The sequence below is a fragment of the Chlorocebus sabaeus genome, chromosome X (genome assembly GCF_047675955.1).
Source record: "Chlorocebus sabaeus isolate Y175 chromosome X, mChlSab1.0.hap1, whole genome shotgun sequence".
NCBI classification, from domain to species: Eukaryota; Metazoa; Chordata; class Mammalia; order Primates; family Cercopithecidae; genus Chlorocebus; species Chlorocebus sabaeus.
The window spans coordinates 129,095,752-129,118,102 of record NC_132933.1 but is presented as its reverse complement, the minus strand read 5'-3'; the positions used below and the strand labels follow the sequence as shown (position 1 = coordinate 129,118,102).

At 44.7% G+C, this 22,351-nt stretch overlaps 1 protein-coding gene across 2 annotated transcripts in view; it reads right to left on the bottom strand.

Annotated features, from left to right (window-relative positions):
* The window catches only part of ACOT9 (acyl-CoA thioesterase 9), a 38,863-nt gene extending 28,261 nt beyond the window's left edge, over nucleotides 1-10,602 (bottom strand). Inside the window, exons 1-4 of one of the 2 annotated variants that reach the window (XM_007991298.3) lie at nucleotides 10,432-10,602; nucleotides 4,082-4,179; nucleotides 2,441-2,467; nucleotides 1,267-1,312 (exon numbers count right to left, since the gene is read on the bottom strand). In XM_007991298.3, coding sequence (XP_007989489.1) covers nucleotides 1,267-1,312; nucleotides 2,441-2,467; nucleotides 4,082-4,179; nucleotides 10,432-10,451 — 191 coding nt within the window. In that variant the 5' untranslated portion in view covers nucleotides 10,452-10,602. The remainder of the gene's footprint in view (nucleotides 1-1,266; nucleotides 1,313-2,440; nucleotides 2,468-4,081; nucleotides 4,180-10,431) is intronic. The other variant, XM_007991299.3, reaches the window with a different exon arrangement.
* Nucleotides 10,603-22,351: the final 11,749 nt, after the last annotated feature.

The following is a 22,351-nucleotide window of genomic DNA, read 5'->3' as shown; positions in this document are numbered from 1 at the left end:
GGGGATACGGAACGACAATGTTGATAAGAACATTAGCTAAGATGTCTTTCTAAGCTTAACTTATAAAGTATTATTTCCAGAAATGTTTACCCTTCAAAAAATACAGGAGATAGAGGAATGAGTTAAATGACACCAGTAAATCCAGAATGTGGAACATTCTCAAGACAAATGGCTTGGCCTCCTTAAAGTCAAGCTCATGGGGGAAGAATGGGGGAAGGATGACTGTCCATTACTCTAGATTAGGGGAGACTAATGAGTCATAACCACCAGATGCAATATGCAATCCTTTATTGGATCTTGATGTTTTTTAAACAGCTATAAAAACATTTTTGTTAAAAGGAGTAATCTATTTTTTAAAAAATGGTAACAGTTAAGGAAATGTGACTATGGATGAGTAATATACCAGCAAGGAATTGCTGTCAATTTGATTACATGAGAGAATGTCTTATTTGCTGGAGATAAGCAAAGGCTGGTTTATAAAATATTTACTGGAGATACACGCTGAAGTGTTGTGGTATCTATAATTTATTTAGAAATGGTTCAGGCATATGTGTATATTGGGAAATTTGGCAAAATGTTAATAAGTATCAAATCCAGGTGGTGGGTACACAGGTATTCATTCTTTCTACCTTTTAGTAAATTGAAATTTTTCATATAAAGAATTTAAAAATAAGTCATTAATTTCTATACCAACGATAGATTAGTATATATCTAGTGATCACTCGTGTTTTTTCTATCTCATTTTAGCCTCAAAATTCTGTAAACCAAGAGGGATATGATCCTGTTTTACAACAAGGAAATATTGTGAGAAAGATAAAGACAATATGGGAGGCCTAATTTTGAACTGACAAGAAGCAATAAAGGATTCAAGTTGCATGAAACAGAGAAACTAAGAGACTTGGGTTCAAGCCCCAAACCCTGATATTTAATCATTCAATCTCTGAGTTTCAGTTTTGTGTGTAAAAAAGGAACAGGAACATATGTCATCAGCACGTCACAAGTTTTGTTATGAGAATCAGTGAGGTAATATACCTAAATGCACTTTGAAAATGCAGAATATATGTAAATCACCTTCTTTCATGACAATGAGGTGTCATCTGATGAGCATGTTGAAATGTTGACCTTCTCCCCCAAGCAAAATACTTCTCAACCTATCTCTGAACACAGGGCTCCCCATCCCCACTGCGAGACCATCAACTGAGCCTACATACAGCCTAGTATAATACGTTGGGGATGAAAAGAACGAATGAAAACAAAGATGCATACCTCCAGTTTGTGGATGCTCCTACTATCTCCCGCAACTTATCTCGAACTGAAACAAAAATAAAGAGGTCATTCCATGAAACAAAGAAATATGAGAAACGGATTATGGCAATGAGCTCAAGAACTATGAAAAGCAATTCATGCACTCAAAAGATTTAAAGATCCATAGATTTCCATTTAATGCCACAACAAACAGCTCAGGGACAGGATCAAGCCTCTGCTCCCTAAAAACCTGAAAGAACTATACTGTCTCTTTAGTGCACAAATGAATACCTTTATGCCAATCACAGGGTTTATATAAACAAACAGAAAAGGATAATTTCAACTATTCATTTAATGGGGCTATATCAGTGTTAGCCAATAAGAACCATTATGATGGAGATATGAACAGGATTCCCACCTATCTTCTTTTTTGTTGTTTTTTTTTTTTTTTTTTTTTTTTTGAGACAGAGTCTCGCTCTGTCACTCAGGCTGGAGTTCAGTGGCATAATCTCGGCTCACTGCAACCTCCACCTCCCGGGTTCAGGCGAGTCTCCTGCCTCAGTCACCCCAGTAGCTGGGATTACAGGTGCTGTGCCACCACACCCAGCTAATTTTTGTAGTTTTGTTTTGTTTGAGACGGAGTTTCACTCTTGTTGCCCAGCCTGGAGTGCAATAGCATGATCTCAGCTCACTGCAACCTCTGCCTCCTGGGTTCAAGTGATTCTCCTGCCTCAGCCTCCCAATTAGCTGGGATTACAGGCAGGCACCACCATGCCCAGCTAATTTTGTATTTTTAGTAGAGACGGCGTTTCACTATGTTGGTCAGGCTGGTCTTGAACTCCTGACTTCAGGTGATCCACCTGCCTCGGCCTCCCAAAGTGCTGGGATTACAGGTGTGAGCCACCGTGCCTGGCCCCCATCTATCTTCTTATACGCAGTATTAGATCAAATTACTTAGTTCAGAGACTAATACTAATATCCAAATCTGAGTCTCATTATAATTAATTTCTCATATATTTACAGTCTCCTAGTTGTTAGAAAAGTTTAAGCCAGAAAAACGAAGCAAAGACTTACATCAAGCTAAGGCAAAGAATGCAATTTTAGTTAATGCCATTGCCCAAAAGTGCAAGCGTATATTAGTGCTTACAAAATTTAAGCTCTTAAAAGAAAAGCTGATACTAATTACCACACACACCATGATTCACATGTATAGGTGAACATGCTATATGAATAAAGGGAAAACCAATTAGAGAACCAGCAATAATTGGAAACTAAAAGATAAATCTATAGTATTTCAAATACTGTGTTGAGTTCATGTGTTTTTCCTAGCACTTCAAAATACATATTCCAGTTATAGGAAATTAACTATAGCAATCCTCAGTCCTTCAATAACTAAGTGATCAAAACCAAATATGATTAATATTAACATGCATTTTAACTTTCATGAAAAAATGGTTGATTTTTCTATCAAACAATTATGGATACACCATAAGTTTGGTGTACAATTACAATTAAATGTTACAGAACTGCAAACAACAACCATTAGTAATTTAGTCTTATTTCTGATTTTTTCCTCCTAAGTGCCTTGAATAAAATGATGGACAGGGCCGAAGCGGGTGAATCATGAGGTCAGGAGTTCAAGACCAGCCTGGCCAAGATGGTGAAACCCTGACTCTACTAAAAATACAAAAATTAGCCTGACGTGGTGGGCACCTGTAATCCCAGCTACTCGGGAGGCTAAGGCAGAGAACTGCTTGAACCTGGGAGGTGGAGGCTGCAGTGAGCCAAGATGACGCCACTGCACTCCAGCCTGGGCGACAGAGTGAGACTTCATCTCAAAAAAAAAAAAAAAAAAAAAAAAAAAAAAGAACAGGCCAGGCACGGTGGCTCACACCTGATATCCCAGTATCCCAGCACTTTGGGAAGCCAAGACAGGCAGATCACTTGAGGCCAGGAGTTTGAGACCAGCCTGGCCAACATGGCGAAATTCCGTCTCTCCTAAAAAATACAAAAATTAGTTGGGCGTGGTGTAGCATGCCTGTAATCCCAGCTACTCGGGAGGCTGAGGCAAGAGAATCGCTTGAATCTGGGAGACAGAGGTTGCAGTGAGCCGAGATCCTGCCACTGTACTCCAGCCTGGGTGACAGAGCAAGACTCCATCTCAAAAAAAAAAAAAAAAAAAAAAAAAGAATGGATAGAAAGTACTTCAAACAGGATATGGACTACTGATGCTCACTGACATAAAATAATTACTGCTAGCTTAGTCAGTGTAAGAAGAGAGGCAAGTACTGAGGGCCAAGAAGGAAAAAATTTAAAATTGTATTTACATATTTATTTATATGCACACATAATATAAATTTATTTGGACCCTTTAAAGAAGCCACAATTTTAATTATAATGAATACTCCTAGTTTAATAAAGACAATCCACAGTTTGCATATCATATTGGTAATTGAAATTAACTTTAATTAAGCATGGACTAACAGGATCCCTCGAACATAACTATGGACTAGGAGTGTTTACTCGGTACAACTAATGGGCCCATCTCTTTTTTCCCATGCCTTCAGAACCTATACACAGGAAGTGGAAATCGCTTAACTAAAAGAGCTCAGTCCTCAAGGCTCCCAGGAACAATAGTTTAAAATCTGAATGTGACTTCTACCTGAAGCTATTAATATTATGCAGCTATCCTGGTCATTTCGTCAATGAAATGTTTATGAAAGATCTACCTTTAATATGCCTCATTTGCTCTAAACTACATTTCTATATACCTTTCAAATAAAAGTAAAACAAGGTTTTTCACCACATAGACATAAAACATAGACACCATGCTTGCCTTCATGAATGTGGAAGATTCCCTGTTTCTTGGGGTTCTGGGGTCCTTGAGTCAGTCCTCTTCCAGGAGTAAGCTGCCCCTTGCCCAAGGCACAAAGCCTATAAAACAAGATAAAACACAGAGTAGGTTCCACGGCTTCTTCCCTGGCAACCTCAAAGACCTACCCTCCTCCCAGAGTATCTGGCCATACCACCCTTAGTATATATTGTCTTGCAGGAGTCTGTAGTTGTTTCACAAGTATATGTATGTTTTCATGAGGCTATTCCATAAATCATTTCTCCCACTAAACATTTCTTGAGAGCAGAGACCAATTAGGTAATTATCTACAAAATAAATAAAAGATGGCAACTAGGTTTAATGGATTTATTATTGGTCTATTTTATTAGTTTCAGAAGTCCATAATCGATTTGGTAAACAACTGAGCAAACTCATTATGAACAATTTATTCTGTTCTTTATTATCGCACCATATCTCCTCAATAAATAAGATAAACCCAATTATAAAGTAAACTTTGAACACTGAATTAGCCCTTTCCAGATGCAAAGAAAGTGTTTATTTAACTTATGCAGAAATTTTCTAGAGTCCCAACACAATAAAATAAAAGCTATCTACTGGCCACGGTGGCACAGGCCTGTAATCCCAGCACTTTGGGAGGCTGAGGCAGGTAGACAGGTTGAGCCCAGGAGTTCAAGACCAGCCTCGGCAACATGGCAAAACCCCATCTCTACAAAAAATACAAAAATTAGCCAGGTGTGGTGGCATGCACCTGTGGTCCCAGCTACTCAAGAGGCTCAGGTGGGAGGATCACTTGAACCCAGGAGGTTGCGGCTGCAGTGAGCCAAGATTGCACCACTGCACTCCAGCCTAGGCAACAAAGTGAGACCCTACTTCAAAAAAACAAAAAATAAAAGCTGTCTAACGAAATGTGCCTAACCTACTCTCCCAAAATAAGTTGATTTTGGTTCATTATTGCTAATCACACAATATTATGTCAGGGGTAGCACACAGGCAACATCACAGATTAATAAACGGATCTGTGAGAACACAGTTGAAGAGGGCAAGGCACTGAATAGGTCAAGAGCCCTGCAGGCCAGGCGTGGTAGCTCACGCCTGTAATCCCAGTACTTTGGGAGGCCAAGGTAGGCAGATCACTTGAGGTCAGGAGTTCGAGACCAGCCTGGCCAACATGGTGAAACCCTGTTTATACTAAAAATCCAAAAATTAGCTGGGCATGGTGGCAGGTACCTGTAATCCCAGCTACTTGTAAGGCTGAGGCAGGAGAATCGCTTGAACCCAGGAGACGGAGGTTGTAGTGAGCCGAGAACATGCCACTACACTCCAGCCTGGGCGACAGAGTGAGACCCTGTCTCAAAAAAAAAAAAAAAAAAAAAACCAGAACCCCAGATACTGTCACTCATTCTAGTTCAATTTACTAGTAAATTCTCACTACCTAATGTGGGAATAAGCAATGACTAACAACAAAAAAAGAGATACTTTTAATTTTCTTTAGAGACCAAGCTACTATAGATTTCTCTTCTGAATGACAGCATTCAGAGAAAGTCTCTCAGTACGTACAGTATTCTGTAAAATCTACATGCAGTTTTGACACTGTGCTGTTAGAAAAAAATCCTTATCCTTTCACCAAGTCAAATCATCTAATTGCACAGAACACAGAAATATGAGTACATGCTCCTTGGCTAACTGAACTTCTTAGTCACCCAGTTATCTTATTTGGCTGCAACACAATCCCTGCTGGTCCACGAAGACCAAAATTCTTGCTGGAGGATTTGGGATTTTGGATCTCTGTTTGTTCTTCAATCACACAGCTAACGAGCCTCTCTCGTATATATTTTAGCTTTACTTTTTCACGAAAAATATTCAATTCCTGTACTTTTGTATGCAGATAATAAATATATTTTTTTCCGACGGAGTCTCGCTCTGTCGCCCAACCTGGAGTGCAGTGGTGCGATCTCGGCTCACTGCAAGCTCTGCCTCCCGGGTTCACACCATCCCTGTAATCCTAACACTTTGGGAGGCCAAGGCGGATGGATCACCTGAGGTCAGAAGTCCGAGACCAGCCTGGCCAACATGGTGAAACCCCATCTCTACTAAAAACATAAGAGTTAGCCAGGCATGGTGGCGCACACCTGTAGTCCCAGCTACTCTGGAGGCTAAGGCAGAATCATTTGAACCCAGGAGGCGGAGGTTGCAGTGAGCTGAAATGGCATCATTGCACTCCAGCCTGAGCAACAGAGCAAGACTCCATCTCAAAAAAAGAAACTAGCATTTTACAACTGAAAATATCTGGTTGTAAAGAACACACTGGAAAAAGTTAATCCTTTCTATTGCTACGATTAGCTGAAAGAGCAAAAAAAAAAAAAAAAAATGACCCCCAACGCATTAATAGCAACTATAATAGATATGTTAAATGTATCCAATATAAGAAATGGGATCTGATTCTGAATGGCTAAATACCCTGAATACACACCACTAACAGGAGCTATATAACCAGTCTCACATATCTGAATAAATACACATATACACAGAAATTGTTTTGTTACACTAAGAAGCAGCATTTTCTGAAGAGGGATGAAAACCATTCCGTCCTGCTTGTGTGAGAGGCAATACAGTATAGGGGTTAAGAGCCCAAAGGCTGGGCACACTGGCTCACACCTATAATTCCAACACTTTGGGAGGCCAAGGCAGGCGTATCACTTAAGGTCAGGAGTTTGAAACCAACCTGGCCAACATGGTGAAACCCCATCTCTACTAAAAATATGAAAATTAGCTGGGCATGGTGGCGGGCACCTGCAGTACCAGCTACTCAGGAGTCTGAGGCAGGAGAATTGCTTCAACCCAGGAGGTGGAAGCTGCAGTGAGCCGAGATTTTGCCACTGCACAGCAAGACTCTGTCTCAAAAAAAAAAAAAAAAAAAAGAGCCTGATCATGCTGCTTATTAGCTGAGTGACCTTAGACAAGTTACCTAGCCGCCCTGATCCTCAGTTTCCTCATCTGTAAAATGGGGATAATACCACTACCTATCCCATAGGATTGTCAAAAGGATAAAGGAATTAACACATATTAAACCCTGAAGGGCATATCTAGAAGATCATCTCTAATATACTGACAAGTCCTCAAAAAACTCTAGCTATCATTATTCCAGAAAGTCATGCTTCTCCAAAGTCTCCCCTAAAGAGCAAAAAGAACCAGGCTAGGCACAATGGCTCACGCCTGTAATCCCAGCACTTTGAGAGGCCAACATGGGAGGATCACTTGAGACCAGCGTGGGCAACATAGGGAGATCCCGTCTCTACAAAAAAATTTTTAAATATTAGTCAGGCGCAGTGGTGCACACTTGTGGTCATAGCTACTCAGGAGGCTGAGGTGGGAGGATCACTTGAGCCCTGGGGAGATTCAAGGCTGCAGTGAGCCATGATCGCACCACTGCACTCTAGCCTGGGTAAAAGAGCAAGACTCTGTCTCCAAAAAAAAAAAAAAAAAGAAAGATTGCCTAAGCCAGGCACTCTCATGGACCATTGCCAAACACAGAATCAACTGAGGAGAGGAAAGAAGGGAGTTAATGAATACAGAGAAACACTTTGGTCAATTTATTTGGAAAATTGTGGTCCTAGAGCCCCATTGCTTTGCATGCTGCCTTAAGAAACTTGGAAATACATTCCTGTGACACAACAAAGGCATAATTGGAACACTTTCTGAAAAACATTGCTTACACCAATAGCATATTGGTAATAATAAATCTACATCATACTGTCAACATAGTATTCGGAAATATTCGGGTAATGGTAATTTTTTTTTTTTTAGACAGTCTCACTGTCACCCAGGCTGGAGTGCAGTGGCGACATCTTGGCCACCTCCACCTCCCGAGTTCAAGCAATTCTCATGCTTCAGCCTCCCGAGCAGCTGGGATTACAGTTGTGCACCACCATGCCCAGCTAGTTTTGTATTTTTAGTACAGACAGGGCTTCACCATGTTGAACAGGCTGGTTTTGAACTCCTAACCTCAAGTGATACGCCCGCCTTGGCCTCCCAAAGTGCAGGGATTACAGTCGTGAGCCACCACGCCTGGCATGTAATGGTGACTCTTCACTACATTTGGTATCCTATTTACTGATAATCTGATGGAAACTGTGGACCTTGAGCGGGTGTGGGAAGGGCTGGAATACATTTTTGCTCACACACAAAATGGTATATACTATTTCAGGAGGTGCACAGACCCTTTTTGATACCCCCATGTCTTCCTATATTTGAAGATTCTGATTCAAACCAACCTCCTTAAGAAACTGAGGCCCCAATTTCGGATGACTTTCCCCAGTGCCAGTCAACGGGCACACCGGCAGAGTCCGGATGAAGCCCAGTTCTTCCGATCTCCCCCAACACGCACACACACCGCACTGAGGTGGAGGAGGTGGGAGAATGGTTTTAATCAATACTTAACATGTCACTACCTCAGGGTTACTGGCTTATCTCCTGATAAGCCCTCAGGAGACTTACTTATAGCAAAACCTCTAGACCTTTACTGTGGAGAGGCCTTTGTGACGCTCAAGTCCAAGGACCTCATGACTGAACCTTTCCAATCAAAGGAAATCAAGGAACTCAAGGCCTCCACGGCCGGCCTAGGGAGTCACGTAAGTCACCCCGGAGGTGTGAATAGAAATGTCTTGGCTCAGCCCTGGGTCCCAAGCATACAGCAGTTGGCAAGGAAGAGTGTTCAGTGCAATAACAGGCAATGCTACTCACATGCCCTCCACTCTGAGGAAATAACCTCTATTTAGAGACTAAACAAAGTCAGGTGCCTCTTGCAAGTCTAAAAAAGAAAAGAAGCTACAAAGGTTGCGCACCAAAGAACCTAATCATCTCAGTTGATATTCATTTGTGAACTCCTCCTCTCACTAGACACTAAGAGATTATCTGCTTAATGTTCAATAGTTTTTTGTTTGTTTGTTTGAGAGACAGTCTCACTGTGTCACCCAGGTTGGAGTGCAGGGGCGCGATCTCAGCTCACTGCAAGCTCTGCCTCCCAGGTTCACACTATTCTCCTGCCTCAGCCTCCCGAGCAGCTGGGACTACAGACGTGCCCTACCAAGCCCGGCTAATTTTTGTATTTTTAATAGAGATGGGGTTTCCCCATGTTGGCCAGGCTGGTCTCAAACTCCTGGCCTCAAGTGATCCATCCACCTCGGCCTCCCAAAGTGCTGGGACTACAGACGTGCACCACCACGCCCGCCTCAATAGAATTTTCAAGAAAGGAACACAGGGTTATGAGAGAAAGCACTTGAACAGGACCATGGAGCTTTTGTAGAAGACCTTTCACATTGCAAGCTAAAGTCAACTGTGGCCCCTCTCATAATGACTTTCAGTTGTCTTCAAATAGTTTAACAAAGGTTTTTTGTTTGTTTTTAAGTACTATAAACAAGAGAGACAGAACCCTACAACTGATAACAAAGTCCCCAGGAACAGTGAGAGAGAGATCCAGGACCTCCAAGAGAACTGATGGGGTTAATGTGAGTCAAAAGCACCATGAGTCACATCAGGGGGACAGGCCCACTGGCAGCGAGATAACTTCAGAAACTGGAGTAGGTGTGAGCCTGGGAGCCAGCAGGCAGAAAACTCGGAAAGGCTGGCATGCTCAGGTGAAAGGGATTAGAGAGACCTGGATACGCTCGGAGTCTAAGGCCCTCAGGCCTTAACTGTGCCAGCTGGGAAGATTACATATACAAAAAGGCATCCTCCCTTACCCACGTGGTCCAGTCAAAGCACCCAGCCTCTTATAAGGGCTTTGCGGCTCATTAAAGGTAAAGTTCAAATAGGCACCAGGGCCCTAGACGCACAGTCCTTGGGTCCTGGGAGCCAAAAGTTACCCTGCAATCTCTGCCAATGTTACAACAAACTTAAGTCACAGCCTAAGTAGGTCAAGCATTTAATCCTAAAAATGTCCTCCAAAGGAGGATGGAGGGCTAGAGGTAACACAGAACTCAAAATACCATCTTTCTGACAAGGGGCTACCCCAACGCGGCTACCAACCACACCCCTGATGAGCAAGGAGAAAGGAATTTTAGGGAACACCCAACTTCCTCCCTTAAAAGTGTCGCTTTGCTTTTAATATCAAACTCAGTGCCAGAAGTCGCCAAAGTGGGAGCGAGGTTCTCCCAACCCAAGGTCGGCGGGCTCATGTCCAGCCGGAGTCACAGTGGGCGAGCGCCCCTTATCAGCGAGCCCAGATGCCCATACGTGGCCCACTTCTTCCGCCTGGGCCAGCCCGGAGCTCAGAGGGAAGGCGGGGGCGCCCCAGGCTACCGCCCTGCCAGCCCCTTCCACGCGCTGCCACCTACCGCAGTGCTGCCCGCCTCATTGCACTAGGCTGCCGTGAGCGCGATGGAGAACCGGGTCCCGCGCGCTAGTCGGCGGAGGGAAACTGAGGCGATCGAAGACGCATGAGCACCAGACCGCGCCCTAGCTGCGAGACAGCCCGGGGGCCGGACCGTGGTGTCCGGGGGTGGGGCTTCGCTGTGCCGGGGCGGGGCCGCGCTGTGCCGGGCGGACCCTACCAGTTCATTGACTGGAGGCTGGAGTCCGCCTCTGCGGAGCTTCCTACTCAATCAGCTGTGCAAGTCGTGTTGCTAGAGCGAGGACTGGCCTATTCTCGGTTAAGTAAACAAACCACGCAGCAACGCCAGAGCGTGATGTCGAGAAGAGGCGCGGCCCCGCCTGGTGCAACTTGTCTCCTTTATCCTTGATCCTCGCGTCTTGGCTTCGTCTGTTCTTACCCTGGGCTGCACATTGGAATCTCCTGGGCAGCTTTCCAAAATACTGATACTTGGCCGGGCGCGGTGGCTCACGCCTGTAATCCCAGCACTTTGGAAGGCCTAGGCGGGCAGATCACCTGAGGTCAGGAGGTCCAGACCAGTCTGGCCAACATGGCGAAACCCCGTCTCTACTAAAAATACAAAAATTAGCCGGGCATGGTGGCAGACGCCTGTAATCCCAGCTACTCGGTGGACAGACACTAGTATCGCTTGAACCCGGGAGGCGGAGGTTGCGGTGAGCGGAGATCGCACCACTACACTTCAGCTTGGGCGTCAGAAGGAGACTCTGTCTCAACAACAACAACAAAACCCTGATGCTTGAGACCCACTGGCTGGAGATTCTGGTTTAGTCCTGGGCGCGGTCTGGGCTTCGGGATGATGTCTAAGGGTGCCCCCAGGTGATGCTAATGTAACCAAAGGCTAAGAACCACTGACCTAAAGGGAAAAACATTGTTCGTCTTCTCTTCTCGGCCTGACCCCTAATGTTTGAAATCTTGGCCGAGCTAGAGAGATTCAAGGCCAGAGCGTTTAAGATTCTTTCACCCTACGACCTAATTCTCCATTTCTTTCAATGATTATTATTGACTTGCTTGCATTGTGCCAGGCACTATTGCAGAGATTGGGGTTGCAAAAAGAAAAAGAGGACAAAAATCCCCGCCCTTAAGGCGCTTGCCTGTTGATAAGGAAGGAAAACAAATCAACAAAGTTAGCAAATAACATGATTTCTTTCTTTTTTTTTTTCTTTTTTCTTTTTTTTTTTTTTGAGACGGAGTTTCGCTCTTTTTGCCCAGGCTGGAGTGCAATGGCGCGATCTCAGCTCACCGCAACCTCCGCCTCCCGGGTTCACGCCATTCTGCCTCAGCCTCCCGAGTAGCTGGGATTACAGGCATACACCACTATGCCTGGCTAATTTTTGTATTTTTAGTAGAGACAGGGTTTCGCCATGTTGGCCAGGCTGGTCTTGAACTCCCGACCTCAGGTGATCCACCCACCTCGGCCTCCCAAAGTGCTGGGATTACAGGCGTGAGCCACCGCGCCCGGCCAACATGATTTCAAATATGGTAAAGCAGTTTAAAGGAGAAATAAGGTAATGAGTGGGGATCTTTTGAGAATATAAGCAAGTCGTGCTTTGCCTCTAAAGATGGCAGTTTCCTAAAAGGCAAGGGCCATATGCTTTTTCACAATACCCCATGCTAAGTAAAAATGTATTGATTTGAATTAAGCTAGATTTCTGTTTTGAATCACTTCATGAGTTACACATGGAGCATGGTCTTCGGCTTTCTCTTTCTACCAAATTTTCCCTGCTTTTATCAATCTCACATCTGGAAGACACCCCTTTTAGCCTACAAGGATCTCTCCTTCATTTTTGTTCACATTGTCTGTACCTTTTCAGTGATTGTCTTGTTGGTTTTGTGTCAGCCATATTTCTTTATACTCTACCACACCTAACACAGAGGGCAATAAATATTGTATTGAATTATACTATTTTTGTTCTTCTTTTTACTTGAACTTTTCTTTGAAGCAATAGGAGGCTCAGGGAGAAAAAATAAGTATAAGAGAGAATTTTTTGTAAATGGTATAATAGGTAGGTACAGTTTATAGTTTTTCCTGCAATCAAGTCACCTTCCATCAATTTCCAAATTATAAAGGCACATTCTCATCAATATAATAAACACCATCGATGTTGGCTGGAACAGCCGAAACCAAGGACTTAATACCATGCAGATGCCTTCTCTCTATTGCTTATCTTTGCTTTCCTTTGCATACTGGCTTCATTCATTTTTCACTCTATGTAATGGCATTCTCCATATGGCAATAGAAGCTCCTGAACTTTACATCTTACAACAACAGCCACACACACACAGACTGACCCAAATTTCTACGGCCCAAGTACAAAAAAATTCTGAGAAGAGATTCATTGGTTCAATTTGGATCAAGTACATACTCCTGGACTAGCCAACTGTGGCATCGGGGTAAGGAACCCTTGCCCTGACTTACCAGGAACCGCCTCACCCAGACTCATGGCCAGGTACTGGGTCACAATCTACTAACATGGCTATTTCCATAAGTAACCGTACAGATGGGGATACAGAGCACCTTCTTAGAAAAGGAGTACGGAGGCCAGGTGCGGTGGCTCACGTCTGTAATCCCAGAACTTTGCGAGGTTGAGGCAACTGGATCACCTGACGTCAGGAGTTCAATACCGGGCTGGCCAACATGGTGAGACCCCTGTCTCTACTAAAAATACAAAAATTATCTGACTGTGGTGGTGGGCACCTGTAATCCCAGCTACTCGGGAGGCTGAGGCAGGAGAATCACTTGAACCTGGGAGGCGGAGGTTGCACTGAGCTGAGATCACGCCACTGCACTCCAGCCTGGGCAACAGAGACTCCATCTCAAAAAAGAAAAAAAAAAAAGAAAGAAAGAAAAGAAGAGGAGTACGGAGCAGCCAACCACATAGATGTCCACTACAGAGGTTAAAGAGGGAAAAAAATGATCACATCACTTAGCCCACCTACCTTAGTTCTAACTTCAGGGAACCCCTGCTAGACCCAGCCTGCCTAGCATTCATCCACGAGTCTCTAACTATCTCAATTGGCAGCATGCATAAAATTCTTAAAACAGCTTAGCAACTCTGATTTCTGTGTGTGTTGTTGTTGTCGTCGTTATTGTCAAGCATATATGCTATAACACATTTTGGATAGCAGGGAAGGAAGGGGAAATGGTCACAAAATCAGAACAGGAAACATACGATTGTATAGTGGTGAGAATCACTGTCCTTAAGTAACAGGTTCTCTACCCAACGTTTTTGTTTCCTGTTATGTTCTATTAGTTCTATTTTAATATGGTCTCAGGGTAACAGAGATGGTATCAATTGTGTAATTAAAAGTTACCTAATCATGCACTGACACATAAGATATTATTAACGTCATTATTACAAGTAAAACAATAAAATCAAATAACAAGGCTGGAAAGCAGTATCCCAGCACTTTGGGAGGCTGAGGTGGGAGGAGATCGCTTAAGAACAGGAGCTCAAGACCAGCCTGGTCAACATAGCAAGACCCCATGTCTTAAAAAAAAAAAAAAGTTGTTTAAATCAAACAACAAAACCTAACAAGGCATTGTCAGTTCTTTTTTTTTTTTTTTTTTTTTTTTTTTGAGACAGAGTCTCGCTGCGTTGCCAGGCTGGAGTGCAGTGGCACAGTCTCTGCAACCTCCACCTCCTGGGTTCAAGCGATTCTCCTGCCTCAGCCTCCTGAGTAGCTGGGATTACAGGCATACGCCACCACACCCAGCTAATTTTTGTGTTTTTAGTAGAGATGGGGTTTCACCATGTTAGCCAGGATGGTCTTGAATTCCTGACCTCATGATTCACCCGCCTCAGCCTCCCAAAGTTCTGGGATTACAGGCGTGAGCCACCACACCTGGCCAATGGCATTGTCAGTTCAAGCTAGTATTATGAGTGAAAAATATCCAGTTACCATCTTTCCTTGGGCTGCTGAACAATATATACTTTTGGATATCTGATTTAGGTAGAAAATGTTCCTGGAAAACTGTCATCAACTTTCAAACAAAGTGATTCAAACTACGATTTCAATAGGACAGAGAAACTTTTTAAAAACATATCTATTTCCTGAATTATTCAGATTATACAAAAGGATCCACAATAAGGTTAGGAGGGGAGGGCCAGGTACGGTGGCTCATGCCTGTAATCCCAGCACTTTGAAGCTTGAGGCAGGCAGATCATCTGAGGTCAGAAGTTCGAGACCCGCCTGGCCAACATGGCAAAACCCCATCTCTACTAAAAGTACAAAAAATGAGCAGGGCATGCTGTCATATGCCTGTACTCCCTGCTACTTGGGAGGCTGAGGCAGGAGAATTGCTTGAATCCGGGAGGCAGAGGTTGCAGTGAGCCAAAATCATGCCACTGCACTCAGAGCCGGAGCAACAGAGGGAGACTCCATCTCAAAATATAAATAATAATAGTAATAATAAAGTTAGGAGGGGAGAAGGAAACAATGTAAAAGTATTTTCCAGCTGGACACCGTGGCTCACCGCTGTAATCCCAGCACTTTGTGAGGCCGAGGCGGATGGATCACAAGGTCAGGAGTTCGAGACCAGCCTGGCCAATGTGATGAAACCCTGTCTCTACAAAAAATTCAAAATTAGCTGGGCATGGTGGCACACACATGTAGTACCAGCTGCTCAGGAGGCTGAGGCAGGAGAATCGCTCGAACCCAGGAAGCGGAGATTGCAGTGAGCCAAGATCATGCCACTGCACTCCAGCCTGGGTGACAGGGCGAGACTCCGTCCCCCAAAAAAAGTATTTTCCACCCTAATGTTAAAGAAAAAAACAGAAAGACTAGTGGGCTGTTACATGAATGTGCTTAGTTTTTTTGTTCGTTTGTTTGTTTGTTTGTTTGTTTGTTTTTTGAGACAGAGTCTCGCTCTTTTCGCCCAGGCTGGAGTGCAGTGGTCCAGTCTCGGCTCACTGCAACCTCCGCCTCCTGGGTTCAAGCGATTCTCCTGCCTCAGCCTCCTGAGTAGCTGGGACTACAAGTGCCTGCCACCATGCCCGGCTAATTTTTGTAATTTTGTGGCCCTCAGATCCACTTTTATGACTGCTTTTCAAATCCAAGTGTTGAAAGGTTCTCGTCCAGGAGGCTGAGGCAGGAGAATCACTTGAACCCAAGGAGGCAGAGGTTGCAGTAAGCCGAGATCGTGCCATTGCACTTCAGCCTGGGCAACAGAGCAAGACTCCATCTCAAAAAAAAAAAAAGAGAGAGAGAAAGTTTCTTGTCTTTAGAAATACTTTTCCCGGCTGGCGCAGTGGCTCACGCCTGTAATCCTAACATTTTGGGAGGCTGCAGCAGGTGGATCACTTAGGTCAGGAGTTCGAGACCAGCCTGACCAACATGGTGAAACCCTGTCTCTACTAAAAATACAAAAATTAGTTGGGCACGGTGGTGCACAACTGTAATCCCAGCTACTCAGGAGGCTGAGGCAGGAGAATTGCTTGAACCCCGGAGGCAGAGGTTGTAGTGAGCCGAGACCACGCCTTTGCACTCCAGCCTGAGTAACAAGAGCAAAATTCGATCTCAATAAACAAACAAAAAATGCTTTTCCCACTAACAATTTTCTCTTGCTTAAAAATGGCAAACATGGCCAGGCACGGTGGCTCACGCCTGTAATCCCAGCACTTTGGGAGGCCGAGGAGGGTAGATCACCTGAGGTCTGAAGTTCAAGACCAGCCTGGTCAACATGGTGAAACCCTGTCTCTGCTAAAAATACAAAAATTAGCCGGCCGTGGTGGCGCATGCCTGTAGTCCCAGCTGCTTGGGTGACTGAGGCAGGAGAATTGCTTGAACCTGGGAGGCAGAGGTTGCAGTGAGTCGAGATCGCGTCACTGCACTCCAACCTGGGCGATGAAGCAAAACTCCATCTCCAAAAAAAAAAAAAAAAAAAGGAAAGAAAGAAAAAGGCAAACATTTAAAACATGTAATACTATTATTAACATAGGATCAGAGGGTATTTGTAAGAACAGAACATCTGCATTTCAGGGTGTCACCTTCAATAAAGCTGTCTCTCTCAATAATATAGGGATACAGAGTCAGATGTACAAAAGGTTTATTGGGGGCAATGCCTATAAAACATAAAAGGGAGAGGGAACAGGACCAGACAGGGAACACCTTTAGTTCATGATGTTCTCAGGACTAAAACCTAAGAAAGGAGAGGGGCCAGGAAAGATATTTGGGTAGGAGGAGCCTTGGACTGCAGTGCAGCTCTGAGAAAGCCTAGGCCTGTGAAACAGAGAGTGCTGGTGCAAAGATTGCCCTCCCGAAGAGTCCCGTACTGGCCAGAAATGGTGAGCCCTTGTACCACGGCAGTGCCTGGCCTTTGCTTTGAGGCTGTCTGGGAAGCATGTAGCCTCAGCTTGAAAGCTGAGGCAGATCCTGATGGCTGTCTGCTAACTCTACCCCTTGTGGCAGGTTCTCTGCTGAAGGGAGATCTGAGTGGGACACCTCCACGGCTAGCACGGGTCACCCCCTGCACTGCACAGATCGATTTCTCCATACACATTCAGGGAACTCCTCCATGGTTCCCATGGGTCTCTGTTCCTGAAGGGTAACTCAGAAGAGGGAGGTTAGTAGGACTAACTACAGCCCCTGTCACTACAGTTGGTGTTGGAGTCACAGTTGGTTCTCATCTTGTCTCTCCTCTACCATGTATTTTAAATGCCCCTCACCTCTAGCTTTCCTGAAGGTGTAACCCAAACCCTCATTCCTGTGAGTCTGAGCCCCTGGTAATCATATCCATTTCACACCAGGGTTGCCGCACTTGTCCATTCGCAGTCACACCAGGCAAAGGAATACCAAGAAGTGCCCAACTAGATTGATCACCCAAGTTCCACACACATTCCTCTCTGCCTCATTGTACGACAGCAGCCTCTTCCTGCTGATTGAGAGCAAGTATCCCTGCCAAGGTGCTGACTCCTTGGCCACAAGAAGTCCAAAGGCCTGGCCACACCCACACTTGTGTCCACTGGCAAGAATGTGCCCCTTTGCAGAACAGAACCTTGAACCCTGCAGAGTCCACAGTTGCAAATTCAGGAAACATGAGTCCCCCTGTGGGCCATTAGAAATGATGGTAATTGGAGGCCAGGTGCAGTGGCTCAAGCCTGTAATCGCAGCACTTTGGGAGGCTGAGGTGGGCGGATCACTTGAGGCCAGGAGTTCAAGAGTAGCCTGGCCAAAGTGGCGAAACCCCATTTCTACTAAAAATACAAAACTTAGCCAGGCATGGTGGCACGCGCTTGTAGTCCCAGCTACTCGGGAGACTGAGGCATGAGAATCACTTGAACCCGGGAGGCGGAGGTTGCAGTGGGCAGAAATCGCACCACTGCACTCCAGACCGGGCGACAGGGTGAGACTCTGTCTCAAAAAAAAAAAAAAAAAAAGTATTCTCTTGCTGGCCTTGAAGAAGAAAGAAGTTATACAACTGCAAGAAAATGAATTCTGCCAACAACCAAATGAACTTAGAAGACAGACCCCAGCCCCAGCTGACACCTCGATTCCAGCCTTGGAGACCCTGAACAGAGGACTCGGCTAAGCTATGCCCAGACTCTTGACCCACAGAAACTCTAAGGTAATAAACATGTGTTGTTTATGCCACTAAATTTGTGTTCATTTGTTACCTAGCAATAGAACATGAATATAGTGCCTATATTTCATCCTGGAGGGTGGTACCCCATGCTTGCAGAGTCTTGTCTCCAAGCTGGCACTTCAGTTACACCTTCAGCAGATCATTCAAATGCTCTGTTAGGATGGCTACTTGTGGAGGCTGTGGTATATGATGTGAACGATGAATCCTATTGGTCAGGACCTGATCCCACTCCTCCTTCATGATGAAGCAGGTCTCCTCAGATGCCATCTGGTGTGAGAATCCAGGCCTGTGGATCAGGCATTCCAAAAACCCCAGGACAATCATGGTAAATGAGGGCCTACAGGTAGGAAAGGCAGTCATACTTAGAGAAAATACTGATTCCTGTGCCAGCAAATCTCTGGCTCTTCTCAGGTGCAGTGGCTCATGCCTGTAATCCCAGCACTTTGGGAGGCCAAGGCAGGTGGATCAGTTGAGGTCAGGAGTTCAAGACCAGCCTGGTCAACTGGTGAAACCCCACCTCTATAAAAGTACAAAAATTAGCCAGTCATGGTAGCATGTGCCTGTAATCCCAGCTACTCGGGAGGATAAGGCAGGAGAATCACTTGAACCCAGGAGGTGGAGGTTGCCGTGAAGCAAGATCGGGCCACTGTACTCCAGTCTGGGTGGTAGAGGAGATTCAGTCTCAATAAATAAATAAACAAATAAATATTTTTCTTAAATCGCTGGCCCTTCTAAAGTAATACGGTCCAATGTCATCAACTTGCCAATTAGCTTGTGAGTCTCCTTGAAGAAGAGTGCCATGTCAGGGGACTTGGCATTGGTCTCTGATGGCAGGTTGGACATTCAAAGGTGGCAGTAACCAGATGAAACTTCGTAAGTGGGAGTCCATGCTGTTGAGCCCAGGAGGCCTGAGAACCTGGGGAAGGCACTGGTGCAAGTCCCTGAAGCTATGAGTGTCCCTAAAGTCTAATTGCAAACACAGCAGGCATAATTGCACTCCCAGATATGATGAAGCCCTGTGCTTGGGGGCCAGTCGCCAAGTCAACATGCAGACTGCCAGTTCAGAAAAAGGACAGCAAATGAGCAATTAATGTAAATGTCTACTGGATTAAAAACCCAGTTAAAAACAATATTGCTGGCCGGGCGCAGTGGCTCACACCTGTAATCCCAACAGTTTGGGAGGCCAAGGCGAGCGGATCACCTGAGGTCGGGAGTTCGAAACCAGCCTGACCAACATGGAGAAACCCCATCTCTACTAAAAATACAAAATTAGCCGGGTGTGGTGTCACATGCCTGTAATCCCAGCTACTCGGGAGGCTGAAGCAGGAGAATCACTTAAACCCGGGAGGCGGAGGTTGCAGTGAGCCAAGATCGCACCATTGCACTCCAGCCTAGGCAACAAGAGCAAAACTTGGTCTCAAAAAAATAAAAAAATATTGCTCCATATACAGTTGTGCCTAGTAGCTCAGGAGACTACCATCAAGTCCATTTTTAAAATGTGGTTTTCTCGGGCAGGCGCAGTAGCTGATGCTTGTAATTCCAGAACTTTGGGAGGCCGAGGTGGATAGATCAGCTGAGGCCAGGCGATCAAGACCAGCCTGGCCAACATGGTGAAACCCCATCTCTACTGAAAATACAACAACAAAAAAAAATTAGCCAGGCGTGGTGGTGCACACCGGTAATCCCAGCTACTCGGGAGGCTGAGGCATGAAAACTGCTTGAACCTGGGAGGCGGAGGTTGCAGTGAGCCTCGATTGTGCCACTGCACTCCAGCCTGGGCAACAGAGTGAGACTCCTTCTCAAAAAAAAAAAAAAAAAAAGGTAAAAAAGCGGTTTTCTGAAATGTCATGTAACATTACCTGATTATCTGACCCCGTACCGTCTATCATCATTTGATTGGGGATGGAGGTGAGGAAAGAAGTGAGATCAAGACATGAAACAATTTTGCTGGACTCAGCTCAGCGATGATGCAAACTTCACATTTCAGAGCTCTAAGGGACCTGGAAAACTATCCTATTCCTTCTCTCCTCTCCTCATATACAAATGTTTTTGTAAATTTTTTTACAAATTTTTTAACAATGAGGCTGGGCATGGTGGCTCACACCTATAATCCCAACAATTTGGAAGGCCAAGGTGGGAGGATCACCTGAGCCCAGGAGTTCAAGACCAGCCTGGGCAACGTAATGAGACCTCGTCTCTACAAAAAATACAAAAATTAGCCAGGCATGGCAGCCCATGCCTGTGGTCCCAGCTACTTGAAAGGCTGAGACAGGAGGATCACTTGAGCCCAGGAGGTCCAAGCTGCAGTGAACTGTAATAGCATTCCAGCCTGGGTGATAAAGTGAGACTGCATCTCAAAAACCAAACAAACAATGTTTTTAACAAGGAAAATACGACTTAGTGAACTTAAAAGACTTGCCTAAGGCCATAATGGCAGAGCCAGAACTATAATCCAAGGCTCCTAAAAGCCAGCCAAGATATTTTTCAGCCCCCTACATCATCTCTCAAGAGCTATGAATATACACAACAGCAATTTGCATGGCTAAGCACATGTTCTGAGAAAAGAGAACATGTTTTCCAATTGGTAAATCAAGCTGCAACTTTTAGAAAAGAAAGACACAATACAAAAAGAAAGAAAAAGGAATCAAACTTTTTACAATAATCAGTTAAGCAAGTTTTTTTATGATTTGAGGCAGAGATGAATCAGAAAATTCCACACTGCTCTCCCCTCTGACTCTGAGGGCTATTTTTACGGAAGTGACCTAAGATGCTTATAGTAATATAATAAGAGTCAAACGTTTCCTGGCAGCCAATCTAGAAAAAAGAATAGAATATTGGAATTGGCAACAACCCTATAAGAACAGGTTCAGGCTGGGCGTGGTGGCTCACGCCTGTAATCCCAGCACTTTGGGAGGCCAAAGTGGGAGGATCACTGGATCTCAGGAGTTTGAGACCAGCCTGGGTAATATAGTGAGACCTTGTCTCTACAAAATAAAATAAAATAAAATAAAATAAAATAGCCGGGTGTGGTGGCGCATACCTGGGGTCCCAACTACTCAAAAGGCTGAGGTGGGAGGATCACTTGAGCCCAGAGGTTGAGGCTACAGTGATCTGTGATCATACTACTGCATTCCAGCCTGGGCAACAGAGTGAGACTGTGTCAAAAAAAAAAAAAAAAAAAAAAAACAGGTTCAGCAAACCTGCCCCCTAAAGTAGAAATGCCTTTTTGTAACCCTTTTTCCAGAAGCTCCCCATTCTTTAGGGCAGTTCTGTTGGGGTATTCTCGTTATTAAACATTTTTCTCTACATGGAGCTAATATCTGCTTCCTGGAACTGCCTCTGATACGACACAGAATAAGTCTAAGTCTAGTCCCACTGTCTTTTTTTTTTTTTTTTTTTTTTTTTTTGAGATGGAGTCTTGCTTTGTTGCCCAGGCTGGAGTGCAGTGGCGTGATCTCGGCTCACTGCAACCTCCGCCTCCCGGGTTCAAGCGATTCTCCTGCCTCAGCCTCCCGAGTAGCTAGGACTACAGGTGCATGCCACCATGCCCAGCTAATTTTTTGTATTTTCAGTAGAGATGGGGTTTCACCATGTTAGCCAAGATGGTCTCGATCTCCTGACCTTCTGATCCACCTGCCTCAGCCTCCCAAAGTGCTGGGATTACAGGCATGAGCCACCACGCCTGGCCTAGTCCCACTTTCTTGTACAAGCCTTCAAGTTTAAATCTTTGCCATGTTACTCCTTTCCTTTCATCTTCTTGAGTTCAGTTAAATATTGCCAGTTCCTTCAATGACACAGTGGTTTGCAGCCCTAAACCAGAGTAGTAGTCCTCCAAGGCTGTTTAAGGCACGTATTCTACAAACACAAATGCAGGATGCTGCTATATACCATTCCATGTGCCTGGGGGAGGATGTCCACCCCAACATTGTAATGAGAAAAAATAACTCTGCTTCTCAGTCCAGACATTGGGTAAATGTTAGTAGATGTACAGAACAGGTGGATATTATTCCATACCCTCCCACCCCAATCCTCTATTCCATGATCATCTCAACTCCTTGCCTCTCATGGCACTTGGGAGATTGAGGATTGATCAATCCCTGACTGTTACTGATGTCTGATGCCCAGCCTATAACTGATCTCACTACTTACTTCCCTTCACTTGTGACTAATTATAGAAGCAGTTATATCAAGCAGGGCCAGGGTCAGGACCAGGATGTGGCAAGTGAGGCATTTGCCTTGAATGCAAATTTGATTTTTCTAATATTCCATTGAAATATTATTT